The sequence below is a fragment of the Schistocerca gregaria genome, chromosome 7, assembly GCF_023897955.1.
Source record: "Schistocerca gregaria isolate iqSchGreg1 chromosome 7, iqSchGreg1.2, whole genome shotgun sequence".
NCBI classification, from domain to species: Eukaryota; Metazoa; Arthropoda; class Insecta; order Orthoptera; family Acrididae; genus Schistocerca; species Schistocerca gregaria.
The window spans coordinates 554,232,258-554,259,605 of record NC_064926.1 but is presented as its reverse complement, the minus strand read 5'-3'; the positions used below and the strand labels follow the sequence as shown (position 1 = coordinate 554,259,605).

The window sequence follows — 27,348 nt, the reverse complement described above, 5'->3', positions numbered from 1 at the left end:
AAAGCTCCCTTGATGAGATGCTATTTTCTCCCTTGATGAGATGCTATTTTCTTAAGATGCTGTTTTCTTAAGTGATTCGTATAAGTGAAGGCTTAAGTCTTATAAGTAATTTTGGCTTGTTATTAAATTCACAATTGTTTGATCTGTGATTCCATGTAAGTTGGCCTTGGCGTGTTGAGTGGGTTAATGTTATATTTAATAGAAGTTTCAATAAATGTTTTATGTAAAATGTATGATCCAAGCTCAATCAATCGTTTCAAGATGGGTATGCATTATTACAGTCATAATGTGAATGAGCTATGGAAGACGTGAGATGAATTAAACAGAAAAATCAGAAGAGATAGATAAAATTCCACTCAAGTTTATTGTTGGGGGGAGGAGGGGGGAGTAGCAACCAAAAGACTTTCAAAGATATTGAATTTGGTTTTGGAATCTGAGAGACTGGCGATGTACCATCAGTCTTTCGTAAAAAAAAGTCTACTCAATTCCGGACAAGTGCGAGGACTGTCACATGGTCAGCTTAACAGCTTATTCATATAGAGAAGAAAATAGAGAATCAGGTAGATGACGATCTGCTTAGCTTTTAGGAAACGTAGAGGGACCAAGACGCAGTTTTGACGTTGCGCTTGAAAGTGGAAGGAAGACTGAAGGAAAATCAAGACATGCTCATAGTTTTCGTTGGCCCACAAGAAGAGTTCGACAATGTAAAATTGTGCAAGATGTTCCAGATTTAGAGACAATAGAAGTAAGCTTTATGAAAAGAGGGGTACTATGCAATATGTACAAGAAAGAAGATGGAACAATAAGACTTCAAGATTAAGGTCAAAGTGCTTCAATAAAAAGCCTGCAAGGCAGACATGTGGTCTTCCATCCCCACTGTTCCATATATACATCGAAGAAGCAACAACGGAAATGAAGCGAAGGTTCAACGGTGGATTAATATTTACCTTTAAAGGATATCTTTGTGAAGATTCGCTAATGCTGTTGTTATCCTCGGTGAACTGGATGGAAAATTACAGGATCTATTGGATGGAATGTACAGTCTAATGACTACAGAATATGGAATGAGAGTAAACCGAAAAAAGTCAAAGGTAATGACATGTAGCAGAAACGAGAATGGTGAAAAAGTTAAGATCAGCTATCGTGATCATGCAGTAGATGAAGTTACGGAATTCTGCTACGTTAGAATCAAAATTAACAATGACGGGCGAAGCATGGAGGACATCACAAGCAGAATAGAAGAGGTGAGGATGGCTTTCACGGCCGAGAGACGTCTACCGGTATCTAACGCTGGCCTTAATTTGAAGCAGAAATTTCTGAGAATAGACGTTTGGAGCACAGTTTTGTCTGGTAGCGAATCATGGACAGTTGGTAAACCGAAACAGAAGAGAATCACAGGGTTTGAGATATGGTGTTGCAGAATAATTTTGAAAATTAGGAGAACTGGTGATAAATGAGATGGTCCTCCGCTGAAAAAAAGTGACAAGAAGGAGGGACAGGACTCTAGTATGTATGTCAAGGCATCAGGGAATAACACTCATATTACTAGAGGGAACTGTAGAGGGAAAAAACTAAAGGGAAGACAAAGATTTGAGTACGCCCGGAAAATAACTGAAGACGTAAGGTGTAAGTGCTACTTTGAGATGGAGAGAATAGAGCAGGAGATGCATTTGTGGTGGGCCGCATCACACCCATCAGAGCTCTGTTGACTTAAAAAGAAAATCATGTAATTCATGATTTCCTCCTTTGTCTCCTAACAAAAGATTCTCCGTGAATATTCTTGAAACCACTTCATCCTTTCATCCTGTTTTATTCTCATCAGATGGCCTGGTCACTGAAGTCATCTAGAATGTATTAGAATTTATTATTCTCACTGTTTTTGCTTGTAGTGTTAGCATGTGAACGTTTACGTTGTTCCTCTCATATAACTTCATGATTTATTATCATAGTATGGATTAAAGATGCTCCTATTGATATTCAAAGACTTATAACTGGTGTTACTCCATTTTAGTTATACACTACGTTTCCATTAGATAGATGAGGACTGGTCAGATGATAGTGTTTGTAGTTTCACTAGCTGTTACCACGTGTGCTTGCATATCAGTGCTTTTGTTATGTTGATGGATGAAGAGTGACTAAGCTGTTATACGTGCCATGATGTCAGCTGCTCACACGTTTTTACGCGTCTGCCCGTTTGGGTAAGCATCGCTCGTGTTGATCCCCCAGCCCCCTCTCCGCGCCCTCCCCAAGTGCTACAACGCCTGACGAGATGGCAGCAGGCGCAATGTTCCCGCTGAGCACCTTGATGGTGCGTGCAAAGGGGCGTGTGTAGAAGCACGCACCTATGCATTGTGCTATTGAAGTAGCTATACATTGTAAAAGGTGAACATCATGCAACCAATTAAATAATTTTTGAACATGCTTCTGTCCACTGAAGTTAAAAAAAGATGTTTCACTTCATACTTTACCCTCTTAGACATCGATTTCTTTCTTAATTTTTAAAGGAGCCTTTTTTTCTTCAGAGTTCAGGCTAGCTCCAAACCAGATTTCATGGAAATTGGCTCGGCGCTTTATTCGTGAAACGAAAGCAAATAATTACACTATCTCATTAATACAACACACACGGAAAAAAGTTTTGCATTGCCTCGGATCCGAGAGTACAGGAACCTGTAGAGAAAATTGGAATAGAGATCAACATAAACATCATTTTCGCCCTTTGTACTGCTCATGAAAACCACACATTGCATGTTGTATCACCATACAGTGAGACCATCAGAGGTGGTGGTCCCGCCTGCTGTACACGCAGTACCTCTTAATACCCAGTAGCACGTCCTCTTCATTGATGCATGCCTGTATTCGTCGTGGCATACTATCCAGAAGTTCATCAAGACACTGCTGGTCCACATTATCCCACTCCTCAACGGTGATTCGGCGAAAATCCCTCAGAGTGGTGGGTGGGTCACGTCGTCCATAAACAGCCCTTCTGAATCTATCCCACGCATGTTCAATACGGTTCATGTCTGGAGGACATCCTCGCCACTCTAGTCAAGCGATGTCGTTATCCTGAAGTAAGTCATTCACAAGATGTGCACGAAGAGGGTGCAAATTGCCGTCCATGAAGACGAGTGGGTCGCAGTATGTTGCCGATATCGTTGCGCTGTCGGTCGGAGGGTGGCATTCACCTATCGTACTGAAGTTACGGCGCCTTCCATGACCACCAGCTGCGTACGTCAGCCAAACATAATGCCACCCCAAAACAGCAGGGAACCTCTAACTAGTTGCACTCACTGGACAGTGTTTCTAAGGATTTCAGCCTGACCCGGTTGCCTCCAAACAGTACTGCAACGATTTTGTGGTTGAAGGCATATGCGACACTCATCGGTGAAAAGAACGTGATGCCAAACCTGAGCGTCCATTCGGCATGTTCTTGGGCTCATCTGTACCGCGCTGCATGGTGTCGTGGTTGCAATGATTGTCCTCGTCATGGACGTCGGGAGTGAAGTTACGCATCACGCAGTCTAATGAGCACAGTTTCAGTCGTAACACGACGTCCTGAGGCTACACGAAAAGCATTGTTCAACATGGTGGCGTTGTTGTCAGGGACCCTCCGAGCCATAATCCGTAGGTAGCGGTCATCCACTGCAGTAGTAGCCCTTGAGCAGCCTGAGCAAGGCATGTCATCCACAGTTCCTGTCTCTCTGCTACTCTTCCATGTCCAAGCAACTTCGCTTTGATTCACTCCGAGACGCCTGGATACTTCCCTTGTTGAGAGCCCTTACTGGCACAAAGTAACAATGCGGAGGCGATCGAACCGCAGTATTGACCGTCTAGGCATGACGAGCCGTGTACCTCCTTCCCGGTGGAATGACTGAAACTGATCAGCTGCCGGCCTCCTTCAGTCTAATAGGCGCTGCTCATGCATGGTTGTTTACATCTGGGCGGATCTAGCGACGTCTCTGAAGAGTCAAAGGGATACAATATCAACAGTCAACACATATCTTCAGGAGTTCTGGGAACCGGGGTGATGTAAAACTTTTTTGATGTACGAATTAGTTTGGATTTTAGTTTTCTATTTCAGTAGTTCATGCACCAGAGGTTTTTGTATGTAACAGTGAAACGTCCCATGAGAAAAATTAATGAATTACTGTGCTGGTAAGACGCTACGTTATTTGATTTTCAAACAGCTGAGCAAAACTGAACGTACTCAGCCATTGCTCTCTTTTCTTATTCGGATCAACACTAAAGTGACACACAATATTTTTTTAGCACAACGCAATCTGACTTTCAATAATCCCTACGAAAGAATACCTCTCACAAATGACTTACCTCACAAAAATCTTCGTTACTCGAACTACTGCAATACAGCGAGCGCCACTACTGCCATCTCACTTCCGCACATCCACCACTGGTGGCGGCGCACCTCCAACTGCGCAACGCTACGCGCTCTTCACATCCAGCTGCCCAACACTACAATGGCAGACAACAATGCAAAACTAGCCACAGACTGCACACAGCACAGCCAGTGATTTTCATACAGAGCGCTACGTGGCGTTAGCAATACGAAAATCTATACAGCCTACTTGCGATAGTAGGGTATGTTAGTATTCTGCATGTCTTTTGTTTTGTTTGTCTGTAACTGCACATAGAAAATTGAATTTTTAAAGCAGGCTAAATTATGTTTCGGTTAGAGATCTCAGGATACTCCTTTCATTTGTTATTCTCTTATGAATATGACTATTACGTAGAATAACGATGGCAGGAAGGAGAAAACCAATTTTTTGCAAGCTATGGTAAACTTTAAATCCACTATCAACCAAAGAACAAGATACGACTGTCATTAGTTAACGATGTTTGAATTCCTTATGTAAATAACTTGTAAAATTCGTTTCGTTTTTAATAACTTCATAACACAGGAAAACTGTCCAGGAGAGAGACTGCTTCTTTCCCTGGATTCCACTTCCTCCTTACTAATTATAGCCCCCATTGTTACCGCAGTGTGTGCACAAATATCAAGAAGAATTTTTTACGCCATTACACAGAGACGAATTTGCATATATGACTTTTTTCTTCCGACACAAATGAAATTCACCAAATAACGGAGGAACTTAACCGGGATCGTATGATAACAGGCTTGGAGATGGTTAACAGTAAACACAAAATAATGTACGTTGAGTATGCCGAGCCGGCCGGGTTGGCTGAGCGGTTCAAGGCGCTACAGTCTGGAAACGCACGAGCGCTACGGTCGCAGGTTCGAATCCTACCTCGGGCATGGATGTGTGTGATGTCCTTTGGTTAGTTAGGTTTAAGTAGTTCTAAGTTCTAGGGGACTGATGACCTCTGAAGCTAATTCTCATAGTGCTCAGAGCAAAATTTTTTGGGTATGTATGCCGATAGGAATATATATTGCTTAACACAATTAAAGGCTCATGTTTCCGAAACCCGGTACTGTCTCCCATTCAGAAACTTAGGTTTGAAATTTGGCTCAAAGGTCCCCAAAGGCTTCCTCTGAAATGGGCCTAAAGCAACGTCACCTTTGGGCTCGCTGACGCTACAAATAGCCTGGTGTAAGCACATGCGAAACAAATTCCAAAGGTCAGAAATTCATGTGAGGATAATGGTGGGTTATGATGTCACATTGGCACAAAATTTCACCATAATTCTGCCGAATCCCTTCCTGGACGTCACATGATAGGATAGTTGGAAGATCGTCATATCCCTTCTCAATCACATTTTATCCCTTCTCTTGACGTCTCTGCGATGAAGATCCGATCCGCGTCGCCCTGCTTGGAAATAATGCGGTATTCTTTCGAATGGTCGAGAAAAAACTTCAGACACACAACCATGTAGAACCGACACGAAGAGGTCTCAGGGCCTGGCATAAAGGACACAAATGAAATCAACCCAGTGGGACTCTGCCCTCGAATGCAGGACGGAACCTCTAGGGACCGTTCAAAACCATTCGATGGAATTTGAATAAGTTCCAAAGTGGCAAAGAGTGCTTTTGCTTTTTCTGTTTTCCTGTTTTGCGTCCTAATGCGACCTTACTATTGGGGGCGGGTGTGGTGATGCGGCAATAAAACGGCAAAGATCTCCTCTAATTAAGACCACCTAGTTCCGAAACTCCCTCGTTGTTAACCACCCACATTTGTTGAGCTCTTTAACAATGTGCATGTGCGTGAACCACCAAAGGCAGGAAATCTAGGCACCCGCAGGCAGGCAATGATACAGAGCTAGTACCTCCTAGTAGGGGTGCGGAATTGAAGGTATGCCAACGGTTTGCTGTCAACAAGCACTTAGGAGACCGTCACAGGTTGCGTCTACACAGGTACATTATTAAAGTGCACACCAAAGGCGGGCGGACGGCGCCGCGGGTGTTGTCGAACTTGGAATGTCTCAGAGGGACCCTCTGTCACTGTATTCACGCATTTGTCAATGCCGGTCTGACTCCGTACCGGAATGGCCAACGTAGAGGGCTGTGATGCCGAGGACCTGGGACCAATATCCGAGACTGTCAATGGTTTTACCTTGATTGGGCCCTGGTACTGGGAAGAGCCTCTGGATAACAACTGAGAAGCTGTTTGACCGAACAGTAGCGGATCTGCGATCTGGGAAGTCTGCAAAACGGCCAGGAAGCCGGTGTACCGACCACATGCCCCAACACATCGCACCTGAGTCATGCAGCAATGCAGAGGATGACACAGCGGCCAGTAGACACACCTAGGGCCTTCGCAGCCCAGCTCTCGCTATGTTATCAGTGTCACGCCCCCTCTGTGAAGATCCCACAAGGGGGTGAGAAACAGGTGGGTCCATCCTGCACAGAGCAGCGAAAACTGCGTTTCCACTGCACTCCAAAGGTCTGTTGTGATGCCCAGTGGGGTTTCAGGACCACTATGTCTTCACACTAAGATTTAATCGTTTTGTGGGTATCATCGCCCCAATGGAAAGAGTGATTTCAGTCATTAACGCAATTTATGCAACTGCCCGAATCCTTTCTATGTCGACTCTGAGCAGTGGTGTGAAACGTTTTCCTGTGCCATCCGTAATAAAACCCATTTCCTATCGGGTGACCCGTCCACGATGGCATTGGGCAGAATTGTGGTGAAATCTGGTGCCAATGTAACATAGTTAACCCACGTTACAACTCGTATGATCTTCTAAGCTCTGCATTTTTTTTACTTTCACATGTCGACAGCTTGATGTTTGAAGCGCCGCCAAGCCCGAGGGTGACATCATAGGTTGTCACGCCTCTGATCCATTACAGAGCAAAGTTGTATGCACCTTTGAACTAAATTGAAAATCAAGTGCCACAACACAATGCATTTATCAGGTTTTGGAAAAGTGACAATTAAATTGTGTTGCGGAATGTAGTACAGCTTTTGGTGGGGTTATAGAAGCATTTGACGAATTTGGGTACTTGCGGCAATTGAAAACGGAGAGCGAAGCTGAAATAAATTGAAGGACAAAAATTTCTTGGGGTTCATATGAGTAACTGAATGCTGTATTCAGAAGTGAATACCCAATTACAATTTATGAAATACCTGTAACCACTGTATACAGGCGGTACGCAATTACGGATGTGCAATGTGGACGATTAATACGGAAATTGTTCAGAAGTTAATCATGGACCAGCGAGCTCAGGTAGCAGGCATGTAAGGCTTAATAAAAATGGCCGGAGAACATACAAGCGGGTAAGAGTAAAGACAAGAGTCGAAGACGTCGTAGGAGCTCTTTCGAAACTGGAATGATACGCTACTCATATAAAGAGAGGAAGTCACTGAAAGTGTAGGAAGGAGTGTCGGTGTTGTACTCATCGTGTTAAGAAAGCAGTGAGAGAACGGCATGAAGGTAGATGGACTGACTACACAAATAAGAGGGAGGAACTTGGATGCGACAACGGCAGAATACGATGTGCAGAGAACGCAGTAAGAAGCCTATATCCAGCAGTGGATGAAAGATTGCTGATGGTAATCCCATGAACCATGGACCTTGCCGTTGGTGGGGAGGCTTGCGTGCCTCAGCGATACAGATGGCCGTACCGTAGGTGCAACCACAACGGAGGGGTATCTGTTGAGAGGCCAGACAAACGTGTGGTTCCTGAAGAGGGGCAGCAGCCTTTTCAGTAGTTTCAGGGGCAACAGTCTGGATGATTGACTGATCTGGCCTTGCAACATTAACCAAAACGGCCTTGCTGTGCTGGTACTGCGAACGGCTGAGAGCAAGGGGAAACTACAGCCGTAATTTTTCCCGAGGACATGCACCTTTACTGTATGATTAAATGATGATGGCATCCTCTTGGGTAAAATATTCCGGAGGTAAAATAGTCCCCCATTCGGATCTCCGGGCAGGGACTACTCAGGAGGATGTCCTTATCAGGAGAAAGAAAACTGGCGTTCTACGGATCGGAGCGTGGAATGTCAGATCCCTTAATCGGGCAGGTAGGCTAGAAAATTTAAAAAGGGAAATGGATAGGTTAAAGTTAGATATAGTGGGAACTAGTGAAGTTCGGTGGCAGGAGGAACAAGACTTCTGGTCAGGTGACTACAGGGTTATAAACACAAAATCAAATAGGGGTAATGCAGGAGTAGGTTTAATAATGAATAGGAAAATAGGAATGCGGGTAAGCTACTACAAACAGCATAGTGAACGCATTATTGTGGCCAAGATAGATACGAAGCCCACACCTACTACAGTAGTACAAGTTTATATGCCAACTAGCTCTGCAGATGACGAAGAAATTGAAGAAATGTACGATGAAATAAAAGAAATTATTCAGATAGTGAAGGGAGACGAAAATTTAATAGTAATGGGTGACTGGAATTCGAGTGTAGGAAAAGGGAGAGAAGGAAACATAGTAGGTGAATATGGATTGGGGCTAAGAAATGAAAGAGGGAGCCGCCTAGTAGAATTTTGTACAGAGCATAACTTAATCATAGCTAACACTTGGTTTAAGAATCATGAAAGAAGGTTGTATACGTGGAAGAACCCTGGAGATACTAAAAGGTATCAGATAGATTATATAATGGTAAGGCAGAGATTTAGGAACCAGGTTTTAAGTTGTAAGACATTTCCAGGGGCAGATGTGGACTCTGACCACAATCTATTGGTTATGACCTGTAGATTAAAACTGAAGAAACTGCAAAAATGTGGGAAATTAAGGAGATGGGACCTGGATAAACTGAAAGAACCAGAGGTTGTACAGAGTTTCAGGGAGAGCATAAGGGAACAATTGACAGGAATAGGGGAAAGAAATACAGTAGAAGAAGAATGGGTAGCTCTGAGGGATGAAGTAGTGAAGGCAGCAGAGGATAGAGTAGGTAAAAGGACGAGGGCTGCTGGAAATCCTTGGGTAACAGAAGAAATATTGAATTTAATTGATGAAATGAGAAAATATAAAAATGCAGTAAATGAAGCAGGCAAAAAGGAATACAAACGTCTCAAAAATGAGATCGACAGGAAGTGCAAAATGGCTAAACAGGGATGGCTAGAGGACAAATGTAAGGATGTAGAAGCTTATCTCACTAGGGGTAAGATAGATACTGCCTACAGGAAAATTAAAGAGACCTTTGGAGAGAAGAGAACCACGTGTATGAATATCAAGAGCTCAGATGGCAACCCAGTTCTAAGCAAAGAAGGGAAGGCAGAAAGGTGGAAGGAGTATATAGAAGGTTTATACAAGGGTGATGTACTTGAGGACAATATTATGGAAATGGAAGAGGATGTAGATGAAGACGAAATGGGAGATACGATACTGCGTGAAGAGTTTGACAGAGCACTGAAAGACCTGAGTCGAAACAAGGCCCCCGGAGCAGACAACATTCCATTGGAACTACTGACGGCCTTGGGAGAGCCAGTCATAACAAAACTCTACCAGCTGGTGAGCAAGATGTATGAGACAGGCGAAATACCCTCAGACTTCAAGAAGATTACAATAATTCCAATCCCAAAGAAAGCAGGTGCTGACCGATGTGAAAATTACCGAACTATCAGTTTAATAAGTCACAGCTGCAAAATACTAACGCGAATTCTTTACAGACGCATGGAAAAACTGGTAGATGCAGACCTCAGAGAGGATCAGTTTGGATTCCGTCGAAATGTTGGAACACGTGAGGCAATACTGACCTTACGACTTATCTTAGAAGAAAGATTAAGAAAAGGCAAACCTACGTTTCTAGCATTTGTAGACCTAGAGAAAGCTTTTGACAATGTTGACTGGAATATTCTTTTTCAAATTCTAAAGGTGGCAGGGGTAAAATACAGTGAGCGAAAGGCTATTTACAATTTGTACAGAAACCAGATGGCAGTCATAAGAGTCGAGGGAAATGAAAGGGGAGCAGTGGTTGGGAAAGGAGTGAGACAGGGTTGTAGCCTCTCCCCGATGTTATTCAATCTGTATATTGAGCAAGCAGTAAAGGAAACAAAAGAAAAATTTGGAGTAGGTATTAAAATTCATGGAGACGAAGTAAAAACTTTGAGGTTCGCCGATGACATTGTAATTCTGTCAGAGACGGCAAAGGACTTGGAAGAGCAGTTGAACGGAATGGACAGTGTCTTGAAAGGAGGATATAAGATAAACATCAACAAAAGCAAAACAAGGATAATGGAATGTAGTCCAATTAAATCGGGTGATGCTGAGGGAATTAGATTAGGAAATGAGACACTTAAAGTAGTAAAGGAGTTTTGCTATTTAGGAAGTAAAATAACTGATGATGGTCGAAGTAGAGAGGATATAAAATGAAGACTGGCAATGGCAAGGAAAGCGTTTCTGAAGAAGAGAAATTTGTTAACATCGAATATAGATTTAAGTGTCAGGAAGTCATTTCTGAAAATATTTGTTTGGAGTGTAGCCATGTATGGAAGTGAAACATGGACGATAACTAGTTTGGACAAGAAGAGAATAGAAGCTTTCGAAATGTGGTGCTACAGAAGAATACTGAAGATAAGGTGGATAGATCACGTAACTAATGAGGAGGTATTGAATAGGATTGGGGAGAAGAGAAGTTTGTGGCACAACTTGACTAGAAGAAGGGATCGATTGGTAGGACATGTTTTGAGGCATCAAGGGATCACAAATTTAGCATTGGAGGGCAGTGTGGAGGGTAAAAGTCGTAGAGGGAGACCGAGAGATGAGTACACTAAGCAGATTCAGAAGGATGTAGGTTGCAGTAGGTACTGGGAGATGAAGAAGCTTGCACAGGATAGAGTATCATGGAGAGCTGCATCAAACCAGTCTCAGGACTGAAGACCACAACAACAACAACAATAATGATCATATGTTAGGTTAATTCTCGGTTAGTATTCTTCCTTGCGTTCCAGAACTATGCTTTGGAACCATTTCTTCCCCACTCCCCCTCCCCCCCCCCCACACACACACACCCACCCACCATCAAGTCCAAGGGCTATTCATCGATTAGACTAGTTTATGTATGTATGTATGTATGGATTATACTTCTTATGGATTGTACTTAATATAGTAAGTTTTTGATAATATTTATTTGTCACCCCTTTCACTCTTTCAAACCTCTAAAATCTGCTAAAGTTTCTTACTAATTCAGTAATTCTTGTCACAAGTCTACCAATATCAAAGCATTTTCCATAATTATTGTTACATTCCACTATGCTCTTTGTCATACCCCAACTGCTGTTGCTATGACAGAGGACTGAATTGTTTTCCGTGCTCTGTCTCTAGTTACATATACACTTCTGGAAATTGAAATAAGAACACCGTGAATTCACTGTCCGAGGAAGGGGAAACTTTATTGACACATTCCTGGGGTCAGATACATCACATGATCACACTGACAGAACCACAGGCACATAGACACAGGCAACTGAGCATGCACAATGTCGGCACTAGTACAGTGTATATCCACCTTTCGCAGCAATGCAGGCTGCTATTCTCCCATGGAGACGATCGTAGAGATGCTGGATGTAGTCCTGTGGAACAGCTTGCCATGTCATTTCCACCTGATGTCTCAGTTGGACCAGCGTTCGTGCTGGACGTGCAGACCGCGTGAGACGACGCTTCATCCAGTCCCAAACATGCTCAATGGGGGACAGATCCGGAGATCTTGCTGGCCAGGGTAGTTGACTTACACCTTCTAGAGCACGTTGGGTGGCACGGGATACATGCGGACGTGCATTGTCCTGTTGGAGCAGCAAGTTCCCTTGCCGGTCTAGGAATGGTAGAACGATGGGTTCGATGACGGTTTGGATGTACTGTGCACTATCCAGTGTCCCCTCGACGATTACCAGAGGTGTATGGCCAGTGTAGGAGATCGCTCCCCACACCATGATGCCGGGTGTTGGCCCTGTGTGGCTCGGTCGTATGCAGTCCTGATTGTGGCGCTCACCTGCACGGCGCCAAACACGCATACGACCATCATTGGCCAAGGCAGAAGTGACTCTCATCGCTGAAGACGACACGTCTCCATTCGTCCCTCCATTCACGCCTGTCGCGACACCACTGGAGGCGGGCTGCACGATGTTGGGACGTGAGCGGAAGACGGCCTAACGCTGTGCGGGACCGTAGCCCAGCTTCATGGAGACGGTTGCGAATGGTCCTCGCCGATACCCCAGGAGCAACAGTGTCCCTAATTTGCTGGGAAGTGGCGGTGCGGTCCCCTACGGCACTGCGTAGGATCCTACGGTCTTGGCGTGCATCCGTGCGTCGCTGCGGTCCGGTCCCAGGTCGACGGGCACGTGCACCTTCCGCCGACCACTGGCGACAACATCGATCGTCCATGCTGTTGCGGCATGCTACCAGTGTTAAAGACTGCAATGGAGCTCCGTATGACACGGCAAACTGGCTGACACTGACGGCGGCGGTGCACGAATGCTGCGCAGCTAGCGCCATTCGACGGCCAACACCGCGGTTCCTCGTGTGTCCGCTGTGCCGTGAGTGTGATCATTGCTTGTACAGCCCTCTCGCAGTGTCCGGAGCAAGTATGGTGGGTCTGACACACCGGTGTCAATGTGTTCTTTTTTCCATTTCCAGGAGTGTATATCAAGACTTACTAAAATTGATCCTACAACTGTAGAACTTTACTCCACTTTTTACCCCATTTCCTCATTACGCCTAACTGTAGAGATAAATGTGATCAGGATTGTTAAGAATCAACTTAGTGACCCCAAAAATTGTTGAATTGTCAAATATACATGCAAAGCACTTTGATTTATTAGGTTTACACATGGGGAACTCCCATCACACTTACATCCTATTCTCAAGGCAATCAGAATTTCCCACCCTAATAGTACGAGACCGTAACTCGTATACTTACCAATTTTGGTTGCAATTGGTCCACACATTCCACAGTTAGTCTTGCATGTCTCCACTTTCCCTTCCCTTGCTTCACAGATAAGGATGCAAGTATGATGGCCCTCGCTGCATTTTACTACATTACTACTGATACATTTTTAGAGGATAGTGGGTTTAGTAAAATGGATGAGAATTAATATATAATGATTAAAACCAAAATGTCCTTTCATCTCAATATCAGTGTGGTGTATATATTGAACTGGCTTTGACCATAAACAACCACTGACTTGTCACTAGCAAATCCATGTAGGACATCACTAGCAGATCCATGTAGGCCACTGGCCAGACCAGGCCAGCTTTGGCAGAAAACCGCCACTGAGCTGGACCAGCTATGTAACTGAAGAGTAACATGACATTCCAGTATCATGTACATGTAGGTTATCACTTGGTCCGGCTTTGACAGAGGAAGGCGGCTGACCTTCCACCAGGTAGGTCAACTCCAAGACCAGCTTTGATAGAAAACAGCTTGAACAAAACGTTGTTCATCTTCTGGAAAAGCTTTGGCAGGTGTTATGTGCCTGCTTATGCCGAAACTGTCAAGCAACCTGTTTTATATTATAATATGCCTGTCAAAGTATCAGTATACTCCATATGTTAATGCTTCATGGTAACTGCAAATAACATTCAGTACTACCATTGAATATGCACCCAATTACTTCTTCTCCTTTCGTATTAGTACAGTGAGGAGACCTATTATTTTCTGCAGCCTTGGGAGTTATCTTAGCTGGCTCACGAGTTAACTTACAAGGTCTGGTGGGTCATAAATATGTTCGGTACTGAAAGCAGACCCAGAGACTGTGTATGACAGGGAATTCACTGTGTTCTGTCTTCCCACTGAGAGCGGACTGGTCGCAGCCTGCATTCTGTGAAAACTACACTACTTGCCATTAAAATTGCTACACCAAGAGGAAATGCAGATGATAAACGGGTATTCGTTGGACAAACATATTATACTAGAATTGACATGGGATTACATTTCCACCCAATTTGGGAGCAAAGATCCTGAGAAATCAGTACTCAGGAGAACAAAAACCTCTGGCCGTAATAAAGGCCTTGATACGCCTGGGCATTGAGTCAAACAGAGCGTGGATGGCGTCTATAAGTACAGCTGCCCATGCAGCTTCAAACCGATACCAGAGTTCATCAAGAGTAGTGACTGGCGTATTGTGACGAGCCAGTTGCTCGGCCACCATTGACAGACGTTTTCAGTTGGTGAGAGATCTGGAGAATGTGCTGACCAGGGCAGCAGTCGAACATTTTCTGTATCCGAAAGGCCCGTACACGACCTGCAACATGCGGTCGTGCATTATCCTGCTGAAATGTAGGGTTTCGCAGAGATCGAATGAAGGGTAGCGCCATGGATCGAAATACATCTCAAATGTAACGTTCACTGTTCAAAGTGCCGTCAATGCGAACAAGAGGTGACCAAGACGTGTCACCAGTGGCACCCCATGCCATGACACCTGGTGGTACGCAAGTATGGCGATGACGAATACAGCCTTCCAATGTACGTTCATCGCGATGTCGCCAAACACGGATGCGACCATCATGATGATGTAAACAGAACCAGGATTAACCCGAAAAAGTGACGTTTCAACATCCGTGCACCCAGGTTCGTCGTTGAGTGCACTATCGCAGGAGCTCCTGTCTGTGATGCAGGGTGAAGGGTAACCGCAACCATGGTCTCCAAGCTGATAGTCCATGATGCTGCAAACGCCAGCCGGCCGGGTTGGCCGAGCGGTTCTAGGCGGTACAGTCTGGAACCGCACGACTGCTACGGTCGCAGGTTCAAATCCTGCCTCGGGCATGGATGTGTGTGACGTCCTTAGGTTAGTTAGGTTTAAGTAGTTCTAAGTTCTAGGGGACTGTTGACCTCAGAAGTTAAGTCCCACAGTGCTTAGAGCCATTTGAACCATTTTTTATAATGCCGTCTAACTGTTCGTGCAGATGGTTGTTGTCTTGGAAAAGCCCATATCTGTTGACTCAGGGATCGAGACGTGGCTGCACGATCCGTTACAGCCATGAGAATAAGATGCCTGTCATCTGGACTGGCAGTGATACGAGGCCGTTGGCATCCTGCACGGCGTTCTGTGTTACCCTCCTGAACCCACCGATTCCATGTTCTGCTAACAGTCATTGGATCTCGGCCAACGCGAGCAGCAATGTCACGATACGATAAACGGCAATCGCGATAGGCTACAATTTGGTTAATTACTAGTTCCTTCTATAGTTAGATGACTCGCTTCATTAATACATGCGTGTGAGGAGATGTATCTGTACTTTTGTACTTAATTGTGCTCTTCCATGACATCATTTGTCTTATATTTACATAATTTTATGGGGAGCATTACTTTTCCTCTGGGTCACTGGGTATCGGACTTCTTTCATTGTAAGTGTATGATAAACAGTTTAACTGACTCCTGACACTGAAGAGCCACTGTACTGCCACCGACATGTTCATGTAGGTCATCTCTCACTACTGAGAGTAACCAGCCACATACGCGTCGAATGTGCATCCGTGTAGGGAATCTCTTGAACCAGCTTTAGTTGTGACCTATCCATGTTGAGTATATCTAGGAGTAACTTTGAGAGCGAACCCCAACTTACCTGCCACTAGCAGGTCCATGTAGGTCATCTCTTGGATGGCGTCGTAGGTGATCTCACCCCCATGGCGGGAGAGAACTGCGTCCACTTCCTTGTGCGCGCGTGTCTGCAGCACGGGGTTGATGGACAGCTCGTGCAGACAGAAACTCATAGCCGACGACGTCATCTCGAATCCAAGAGTGAACGCCAGCAGCAGCTGCGCCACCACCAAGTTGTCAGTCACCTCTGGAACAGCAACGTGGCCTCCACTGACCCTTTACGTTACAATGTGTCAAACACGCGCTATATTTATGTTTGGTATCAAAGTGCACTGTATTTTGTATGAATGTCGAGTTCATCTTATTCGAAAATGCAGTATGTTGTCATTCGAAAAATTACTGATAGATGTCGGAAGCAAACAGTAACATGCCTTTTTTTCGGTGGGGCCTGCCTACCTTTTATTTTATTACCTACTTCTATATTTATTCAACGTTCCGTTCCATTGCAATCAATGTGTCTCAACTTTATGTGGATGACCCCAATTTCAATACCCGGTACTGTCAGGGGATTTTTCTTGGTCGTAACACTTGAAAGGTCTGCGAGCAGCCTCATGAGTCTTTCCGCAGAGGCTAGCCTTGCGTGTCTCGCCTAGAGGCGAGCAAGTTTCGCGCCACATTCAAGTCCCGCCTGCACGTGCTCTGTGGACGTGCAGTGGTAGAGGGGGGGCAGTAGCATTGTGTGTGAGTACCAGCTAGGACTGCCGATAATTTAAAAAATATCGGTCTTTAAAAGTATCATTATAGGACCTCAATATATCGAATAAACGTCTGTATATCGATATATCGACGTAAAACGTATTGACATACCGGCCAAAAAATATATCGGCTGCATATCGAAAATATACTGCCAGTTTTAGAGCTGTGTATTTAAGTACTGATTTATTATTAGATATTCTGTGCATCAACAAGCTAGCAGCCAAGAACACGACCTACCAGACGACCCAAGTACAAGTACGCCGAACTAGCACGTACAGCAGACCACAACACCAGCAGAGAAATCCCGGACCTGGCCCTCGCTAAGGAACCCTTACTCCGAGAAATCCCACTCCTCCCTCACCTGGACCGCAGACACAACAATCAAAAACACCAAACACACATCACAGAGAACCAATTATTACACTCAAGACACACACACACGAACTCTCGAGCTCCTACACCTACACTCACAACCACACATGCTTCCACACCCCCACACCCAAGCACAAAGGAAATTCTAATTATAGTTAATTATAGGAAATAGGCTGTAAAAACAATAAGCACCATAAGAGGATGAAGGTGGCAAATGTTAAAAAGAGGGAAAATGTGCAATACTAATGCAAAAGGCACCACTGCTGAAAGCCAAATGTAAAATATGTAAAGCACACAACTTACCCTCATAAACAACAACAATTGTATGCTCTGACAACCAAATATAGAAGTCAGCAAAAGCCACACAGTACTCCCAAACTACTTTACTATATAATCCTGTAACTCTACTATGTTAAATCTATTATATTTATTCTCACTTCACTTTACAGTCACTCTAAATTTTAATGTGTAGCAAAAACTACCTAACTGTTCAATCAGAAAAAAAGAACACCGTAAAACTCAAAACATAAGTCCCCAAAAGACACAACCAACACAACCACCTGAAAGTCCGTTAGGTAGTTACACTCACAAATACAATGGCCTATGTTTGTATTAAATATATTAAATTTACCAAATATTAGAAATAACCAAATTGTAAATATAAAATTGAAAAAAATACTAACGTGTAAAATTGGAAAAACAAAGTTGAAAACTGATTTTAAGAAATGACAAATTTGCACTGATGCATCAAATAAAATGTAACAGAAAAATAAAATGTATCCTCATTCATCCAAAAAGGATGAAAAGTGTATTTGCTGAATCTCACACAGCCCGCGCTTCCCCATCAGGGAAGGGAAAGAAAAATGCAAAAAAAAAAGCAGCCTGATTATTGCTCTCAGAGCAAGAACTGAAAGGAAAACGATGCATTTTAACGTATAGCGACAACCATTTGCTAATAATGGTAACTGCTAGTAAGTGGCACAATAAAAGGTGTCCGATGTGTGCGTCGTTCGGTTTCGTTACATATCGGATTTATCTGGAACACTTCATGCCGACTTTCTTCTTATTTCATTTCTGCAAGCGCCAGTTTTAGCGAAGTAGCGCTGAGTGCCGATTACGTAAGCATTTCCCCTCACTCGTCCTTGACCAACCCGGAGACCAATCTTGACATATAGATTTCTCTTCATCACTTTCAGCTTGAAGAATTCCGATGTGAATAAATAGTACACTAGCTGCAGCCGGCACGATTAGTCAGCGTGTTTGGTCAGAGAGCTGGTTGGCCTCTGTAATAAAAAACTGAGTGAAAGGATCAACAACGAACTTGACCGGATTTCATATGACGTCCGCAACGACCAAACACAAAAAAAGGCTGTTCTAGGCGCTACAGTCTGGAACCGCCCGACCGCTACGGTCGCAGGTTCGAATCCTGCCTCGGGCATGGATGTGTGCGATGTCCTTAGGTTTAAGTAGTTCTACGTTCTAGGGGACTGATGACCTCAGATGTTGAGTCCCATAGTGCTCAGAACCATTTGTACCTTGACGGCGGAAATCTTATTATTTCATTCACACCGCCACCCCCAGTGCAATCGGTTTTCTTGTTTGTGCTATCTGTGCTTGCTTCATACCGTCAAATAGAAAGACTGGATGTGACGAATGCTCAAAAAGTAGCGAGAATCCTCAACACAGTGAAGGTCAATGCTCAAAAAGTAGTAAGAATCCTCAACACAGTGAAGTTCAGTAAGAAACCTCAACACAGTGAAGTTCAAAAGTGCAACTTCATATATTTATAGAAAAATTCGAAAAAAAATAATATAAAATAAAAATATTGGCACTCGATAAAGCCATTTCGATACCGGTACATCGATGTACGGGGGAAAAAGATATCGCCTGTATGTATCAATTTTGTTTGGAAACTATATTTTTAGAACGATATTTTCGCAGCAGGCCCTAGTTACAGCTGTTACCTGTGTTATTGTCTTGTTCCTGTGTAAGCTTACCGGAGTGACAATGCTTGCTAAGACAGAGAGTGTGTTTTTAATGGAAGAGGTTTCCCGGGCAGGAAAAAACTTCACGGAGGGTGTGCGACGGCGGTTTATATTGCGTTTTCCCGCTTCGAGGTGTCCACATCGTGACACTGTAAGCGATTTAATTCGCAAATTCCAGACAACAGGGTAAATTCGTGATGCACTGGTAGGCTCACAATTCTAACACAACGTAAGTTAGACGTCATTTCGGACATCATGTTGAGGAGTCCAACAAAATCAGTGACGAAATTATCGCAACAGGCTAAAGTTTCTCGTACGACAGCATGTAAGGCTGTAACCGAAGAACCGGGGATGCATCCGTATAAAATTGCTTCTGTGCAACATTTACATTGAACGGGCCGTGTAAAACGAATAGCGTACTGTGAACGTTTTCAGCGATTTGTTAATCGACGTGGAGTTAGTGTTTTGGATCGAATCTTTCTCACTGATGAGGCTTGGTTTCACCTGTCTGAATACATTGATTCCTAAAATTGTCGGATATGGCCATCAGAAAATCCACATGCCTTAACAGAAACGCCACTGTACGCAAAGCAGATCGGAGTATGGGTTGCCATGACGTGAGCGCGAATCATAGGGCCGATCTTGTTCGATCCTACCGTCACTTTTGGTATGTATTGTTGCTAGATAATTTATCCATTTATTACTCTGCTGAATGAAAATGAGATCTACCACTCATGTTTACAACAAGACAACGGTACTGCTCATACGGCATATCAGTGCGTACTACGTTTAGATGAAATCTTTGGAGAGAAAGTAATTGCGAAAGATCTCTGGCCTCCACGCTCACCGGATCCGTCTCCGCACTTCTTTGGGGCGCGTCTAAAACATGTGTGCATCAAAATAACCCAAAGACAACAGATGAATTGAAGAAAGCGATAACTGATTATCTGAATTCGATTAGACGATGAACATTGGTAAAGGTGTTCGCAAATAAATGTAAACGTATTAAACTAAGCATTCAAGAAAGAGAAAAACATTTCCAGCACGTGCTGTAATACGCTACTGGCCATTAAAATTGCTACACCATGAAAATGACATGCTACAGACGCGAAATTTAACTGACAGGAAGAAGATACTATGATATGCAAATGATTAGCTTTTCAGAGCATTCACAAAAAATTGGTGCCGGTGGCGACATCTAAAATATGCTGACATAAGAAAAGTTTTCAACCGATTTCTCATACACAAACAGCAGTTGACCTGCGTTGCCTGGTGAAACGTTGATGTGATGCCTCGTGTAAGGAGATGAAATGCCTACCATCACGTTTCCGACTTCGACACGGGTCGGTTTGTAGCCTGTCAAGATTGCGGTTTATCGTATCGCGACATTGCTGCTCGCGTTGGTCGACATCCAATGACTGTTAGCAGAATATGGAATCGATGGGTTCAGGAGGGTAATACGGAATGCCGTACTGGATCCCAACAGCCTCGTATCACTACAAGTCGAGATGACAGGCATCTAATCCCCATGGCTGTAACGGATCTTGCAGCCGCGTCTCGATCCCTGAGTCAACAGATGGAGACGTTTGCAAGACAACAACCATCTGCACGAACAGTTCGACGACGTTTGCAGCAGCATGGACTATCAGCTCGGAGACCATGGCTGCCGTTACCCTCGACGCTGCATCACAGACAGTAGCGACTGCGATGGTGTACTCAACGACGAACCTGGGTGCACGAATGGCAAAACGTAATTTTATTAGATGAATCCAGGTTCTGTTTACAGCATCATGATGGTCTCATTCGTGTTGGGCGATATCGCGATGAACGCACATTGGAAGCGTGTATTCATCAATGATTTGACTGGCGTAACACCTGGCGTGATAGTATGGGGTGCCATTCGTTACACGTCATGGTCACCTCTTGTTCGCATTGACGGCACTTTGAACAGTGGACGTTACAATTCAGAAGTGTTACGACCCGTCGCTCTACCCTTCATTTGAACCCTGCGAAACCCTAAATTTCAGCAGGATAATGCACGACCGCATGTTGCAGGTCCTGTACGGGCCTTTCTAGGTGCAGTAAATGTTCGACTGCAGCCCTGGCCAGCATATTCTCCAGATCTCTCACCAATTGAAAACGTCTGGTCAATAGCGGCCGAGCAACTGGCTTGTCACAATACGCCATTCACTACTCTTGATGAACTATGGTATCGTGTTGAACCTGCATGGGCAGCTGTACCTGTACATGTCATCCAACCTCTGTTTGACTCAATGCCCAGGCGTATCAATGCCGTTATTACGACCAGAGGTGGTTGTTCTGGGTACTGATTTCTCAGGATCTATGCATTCAAATTCCGTGAAAATGTAATCACATGTCAGTTCTAGTATAATATATTTGCCCAATTAATACGCGTTTATCATTTTCATTTTTTCTTGGTGTTGCAATTTTAATGGCCATTGGTGCATTTTTGAGTACAGTGAATTAAACTGTAATTAATATAATTGATTGTTGTTGTTGTTGTTGTTGTCTTCAGTCCTGAGACTGGTTTGATGCAGCTCTCCATGCTACTCTATCCTGTGCAAGCTTCTTCATCTCCCAGTACCTACTGCAACCTACATCCTTCTGAATCTGCTTAGTGTATTCATCTCTTGGTCTCCCTCTACGATTTTTACCCTCCACGCTGCCCTCCAATGCTAAATTTGTGATCCCTTGATGCCTCAAAACATGTCCTACCAACCGATGCCTTCTTCTAGTCAAGTTGTGCCACAAACTTCTCTTCTCCCCAATCCTATTCAGTACCTCCTCATTAGTTACGTGATCTACCCATCTAATCTTCAGCGTTCTTCTGTAGCACCACATTTCGAAAGCTTCTATTCTCTTCTTGTCCAAACTAGTTATCGTCCATGTTTCACTTCCATACATGGCTACACTCCAAACAAATACTTTCAGAAACGACTTCCTGACACTTAAATCTATACTGGATGTTAACAAATGTCTCTTCTTCAGGAACGCTTTTCTTGCCATTGCCAGTCTACACTTTATATCCTTTCTACTTGGACCATCATCAGTTATTTTACTTCCTAAATAGCAAAACTCCCTTACTACTTTAAGTGTCTCATTTCCTAATCTAATTCCCTCAGCATCAACCGATTTAATTTGACTACATTCCATTATCCTCGTTTTGCTTTTGTTGATGTTCATCTTATATCCTCTTTTCAAGACACTTTCCATTCCGTTCAACTGCTCTTCCAAGTCCTTTGCTGTCTCTGACAGAATTACAATGACATCAGCGAACCTCAAAGTTTTTACTTCTTCTCCATGAATTTTAATACCTCCTCCAAATTTTTCTTTTGTTTCCTTTACTGCTTGCTCAATATACAGATTGAATAACATCGGGGAGAGGCTACAACCCTGTCTCACTCCTTTCCCAACCACTGCTTCCCTTTAATGCCCCTCGACTTTTATGACTGCCATCTGGTTTCTGTACAAATTGTAAATAGCCTTTCGCTCCCTGTATTTTACCCATGCCACCTTTAGAATTTGAAAAAGAGTATTCCAGTCAACATTGTCAAAAGCTTTCTCTAAGTCTACAAATGCTAGAAATGTAGGTTTGCCTTTTCTTAATCTTTCTTCTAAGATAAGTCGTAAGGTCAGTATTGCCTCACGTGTTCAAACATTTCTACGGAATCCAAACTGATCCTCCCCGAGGTCCGCATCTATTGATTAATTTCGTTTTTTTAGTTCTAATAATGTTTCATCCCGACTCCCAACATAGCTGCATCCACTAGCAATAAATTCCGGGCTCCAGCTCATACAGTGACATGAACATGCTGTCAACCTTACGCGGCCCGCAAGGAGAGATACGCCGATCTCGCCGCCGCGGGAAGACCTTGCGGAAGCACTGTAGCAGCTCCAAGATATGGAGAGCTAACAACGACCGGAAGAGTGGCGTGCTTACCCCACATTCGTCCAAGCCGCATCGTAACGACGGAGAAAGGGAGAGAATGACATGGCAATACGATCTCAAGGCTTGGTCCTCTGGGCTTGAATGCGATGTCCATTGGCTTTTATATGTCTGCTCTCTCAGCCTAGATTTCATTCACGTAGGAGCAACTAACACTCGATAGAATTTTACACATTTCTGACAATATTTTGTTTTGTTCTCAAAGTGAAAGCCTCATCACAGGAAATCGCAGAATGAGGAACATGAATGTGGTCTAAGAGATAAACTAAAAGAAGGTAATGTCCATTCAGCCATTAACCCCACAGCAAAAGGTATATTAAGGTGCTTTTCGCATACCATAAGTGGCGTCTGAAAGGCGAGCAGATCAAGGTTGAAGCGAGAATGTTTCTCAAGTCGGATGTAAATGTGTTATTCTCAGCGTGAGCCAGCCTTTAGCATTGTTTGAGAAGATAATTATTTCAAGAAGCCACATACTATATAGAATATTAAGTTTGGTTCTTGCATTTAAATACAAAACCTATTTGTTACGCATAGAAAATTTCCTTTTTCTCAGTACATGACGAGAGATAACAAAAATGTTGTGCATCTCATGCCGTGGAGAGAAGTTTGTCCGGTACTGGTAAACTGAAATAAACTGATACTGGCTTTACGTGAGTAACATATTGTCTCGTTAGCAATCTGAGGTTGTTGTTGTTGTTGTTGTTGTTGTGGTCTTCAGTCCTGAGATTGGTTTGATGCAGCTCTCCATGTTACTCTATCCTGTGCAAGCTTCTTCATCTCCCAGTACCTACTGCAACCTGCATCCTTCTGAATCTGTTTAGTGTATTCGTCTCTTGGTCTCCCTCAACGATTTTTACTCTCCATGCTGCCCTCCAATACTAAATTGGTGATCCCTTGTTGCCTCAGAGTATGTCCTACCAACCGATCCCGTCTTATAGTCAAATTGTTCCACAAACTTCTCTTCTCCCCAATCCTATTCAATACCTCCACATTAGTTATATGATCTACCCATCTAACCTTCAGCATTCGTCTGTTACACCCCATTTCGAAAGCTTCTATTCTCTTCTTGTGCAAACTAGTTATCGTCCATGTTTCACTTCCATCTATGGCTACATAACCACATAACATACATGGCAATATAACATACATAGTTTGCAAAAATATATATGTAAATAAGCGAAAGCTGTGTTCATAGATACGTTGTGATAAATGGATCCAAAACCCTATTACGGACTGCTCGCTTTTGAATGAGGTGTACAGTTGTAACCAAGTGACTGGACGTTAGGTATGTTGCATGTAGTTGTCAAGTAGTTAGTAGTCCACCTCTACATATTCAGTGACCTGCATTGTGCGCAGTAAGCAACGCTAGTGTACCCACACTGAAATTCACGTGAACACCATCGTGCATGGGCAGCATGCATCGACAGACTGCTAACTACAATATCATCCATATTATTAGGAAATATGTTGTGCAAAAATCCTTAAGGAGCAAATGCAACAGTTATGAAAATTGTTCTACATCTACTGCATCGTTGACTGCTTCGTCGAAACTAGTCTTCCATTTCCGGAAATACGTTGATGTGAAATTGTATGCGAACTGATACGTTACAACTCTGATTCTACAGAATTCATTTCCATTTTCGATCGCCTTGTGTAACCTGTTTACTTACGTCCATCTATGCCTCTTAAAATATCTAAACTACTTACCTATCTTTTCGGTGCTTTCCTCAGACGTGAAACCTTGATCTTTCAGTTCCATCATAAAATGTACCAGATCCTCCCGACGAATGTTGTTCTTCTTTCTGTACTCCATGGTTTCCAGGACTATACGGTCGAAGAACTCCGCCACCGTGGAACTGAAGTATTTCACTCTCAATACAGCCCCGAGTCTTGGAAGCATAAAGGCCAGCATCGCGCCGATAATCTCTTTCTTCGAATGCGGAAGAATCTGGGAAGAAGATAAAGGTGAAGTGAGTGTCCCTGAATAGCGAATGATCGCGGTCATCTGTGGCTGGACTTCTGGAACCAGAGCTACGCCCCCGTATACTGGGAGAGTGTGGGAAATGTGGGCAGTTGTGGTATTTATTGAAATGGTTGTAACATTTACCATTATGCTTTCGCAAATCAATGTTGGTCATTGCCTATAACGTAAGCTTCAAAGCCATACGAGGTGGTATCCGAGAGCACTGAAATTAGAATTCCCCTTCCAATTCGATATGTTTATGCTAAATGTCCCTAAGGTGTTCCCTATCTTCCGTTTTCAGCGAGTCTGAACATTCGATACCAGCTAAGTGGTTTGCTTAGTTGTTGTTGACATATTTCCATTGTCTTGTTTCCTTGAATTTCCAGTTTTGTGACATTTAATGTGAAAGAGTTGCGTATCGGTATAAAGCACTGTTTACACTTGCAAAAATCGTCGTTGGAACACAGCAAACGTTGAAGGCAGTCTTGCAATACGATTTATGTCAGGTGCAAACCTAAACTGGAATCCGAGTTCCAGAAACGACCGTACATCAACTGGTTCTGCTCTTCCATGAGCTGTAATGAAACAAGAAAGTATACGGAGAGTGAGGGATCCGTTTGTTTAAAGTCGTAGACTGATTATCAATGACCTGTGCAACGCCTTGAGAGTATGATATGCATGTGACTACCAGAAGAACCAAACACGTGCAGGACTTCAGGGAAGTCTGTGCCATGACGGTCAGACGCAACATCGCACGGCAGTCTGCAGAGAACTTACACTACTGCTTCAAGACGATCCAGTTTTTTCTTTTCAAAGTTTGTCACTGAGGACGAAAGTTTGCTTTATAACTGTCACCTTAACCCCTAGCAGAAATCGTGGCAGTGAAATAATCCTTCTTCACCTCGGCCAGTATAAATTCGATAAATCAAGAATAACATTAAGTTCTTTTTGATCTGCTTCCATTCTTACTGACTGAATTTCTTTCTTCACAAGGTGCTTGTCCCTCCTGGTTATGTGATCAGTATGGAATTGTATGAAGGTCTCCAAATACGTCAGAAGGACGACACGAAGCGGAAACGTCCACAGAAGTGGAGTACGAATTACAGGGTTTTCCTCCGTGACAATGCGTGACCGCATACGACCTATATTTTTAGGATATTTTTTATTAAGAACAATATGAGAATCACTTCCTGCACACCGTACTCATCGTCAAGATGAAAATCAAGCTCAAGGGTGAAGATCTGATATAGCGGGTGAAATTGAAACTGGTCTCGCAAGGCAATACACACCTTAACAAATACTCAAGGTTGTATATCAATCAGGGCAGAAACATCGTGATAGGCCTACCCGCTCCCAAGATGACTAGTTAGAAGGTGCGAGACCTAGGTAAGACGTAATAAATATTTTGATGCACAAGAAAGGAAGTATTCACAATATTAAAAACTACCGTCCTATCAGCTTGCTCTCAATTTAGTACTAAATTTTCACAAATATCTTGTTAAATCAAATTAGTTCCACCCTAGACTCAGCCCAACCTATAGAACAATCTGGATTCCGAAGCAATTTTAGCACTATTGACCACAGTCTGACAGTTAGTGAAGTGATAAGCAGAGCGAATGAATACCAACTGCCTCTCTTCATTGCCTTTGTTGACTTTGAAAAGGCATTTGACTCCGTTAGCCATGTAGCTGTCCTCCAAGCTTTGAGTGAGCAAGGAATGGGAGTAGCATACATTGAAGTGCTCAGGAAAATCCACGAGAATTCTTCATCGGCGAATCAACTCAAGAATTCCGCATCATGAGGGGTGTCAAGCACGGCGATCCCATCTCCCCAAAACTGTTCTCTGCTGTATTGGAAACGGCTATGACATAGCCGAGCTGGGAAGGTAAGGGAATTAGAATTAATGGAAGACGGCTTACCAACTTGAGATTCGCCGATGATATTGCCTTACTGGCCAAAGACTTCGCAGAGCTTCAAAACTTAGTTACAGATCTTGCATCGGAATGTCAGCTGGTTGGCTTGAACATGAACCTTTCCAAAACAAAAGTAATGTCCAACAAATGGGTCCCAGCTGGAGATGTGAAAGTCAAGGATAGTCTATTAGAAGAGGTCAGTAAATAAGTCTAGCTTGGCCAAATTATAAATATGAAGGGAGACATAAGGCCAGAAATCTATCGACGCATCAAGATTGGCTGGCAAGCATTTGAAAAGAATTCAACAGTATACAGATCAAAAATGCCAGTAAATCTGAAGAAAGCAGTATTTGATCAATGCATTCTTCCTGTGATGACGTGTGGCTGCGAGACATGGATACTGAACTCATTTACAAAAGGGAAACTTAGGAGAGCACAGAGAGCAATGCAGAGATCAATGCTGGGCTATACAAGAAAGGATAGGAAAAGGGCAGA

At 43.5% G+C, this 27,348-nt stretch overlaps 1 protein-coding gene across 2 annotated transcripts in view; it reads right to left on the bottom strand.

The window, feature by feature from the left end:
- The window catches only part of LOC126281935 (cytochrome P450 6a2-like), a 118,877-nt gene that overhangs the window by 17,409 nt on the left and 74,120 nt on the right, over positions 1-27,348 (bottom strand). For both annotated transcript variants that reach the window (XM_049981278.1, XM_049981280.1), the window contains exons 3-4: positions 24,685-24,925; positions 15,923-16,144 (exon numbers count right to left, since the gene is read on the bottom strand). In XM_049981278.1, the coding sequence (XP_049837235.1) occupies positions 15,923-16,144; positions 24,685-24,925 (463 nt within the window). The remainder of the gene's footprint in view (positions 1-15,922; positions 16,145-24,684; positions 24,926-27,348) is intronic.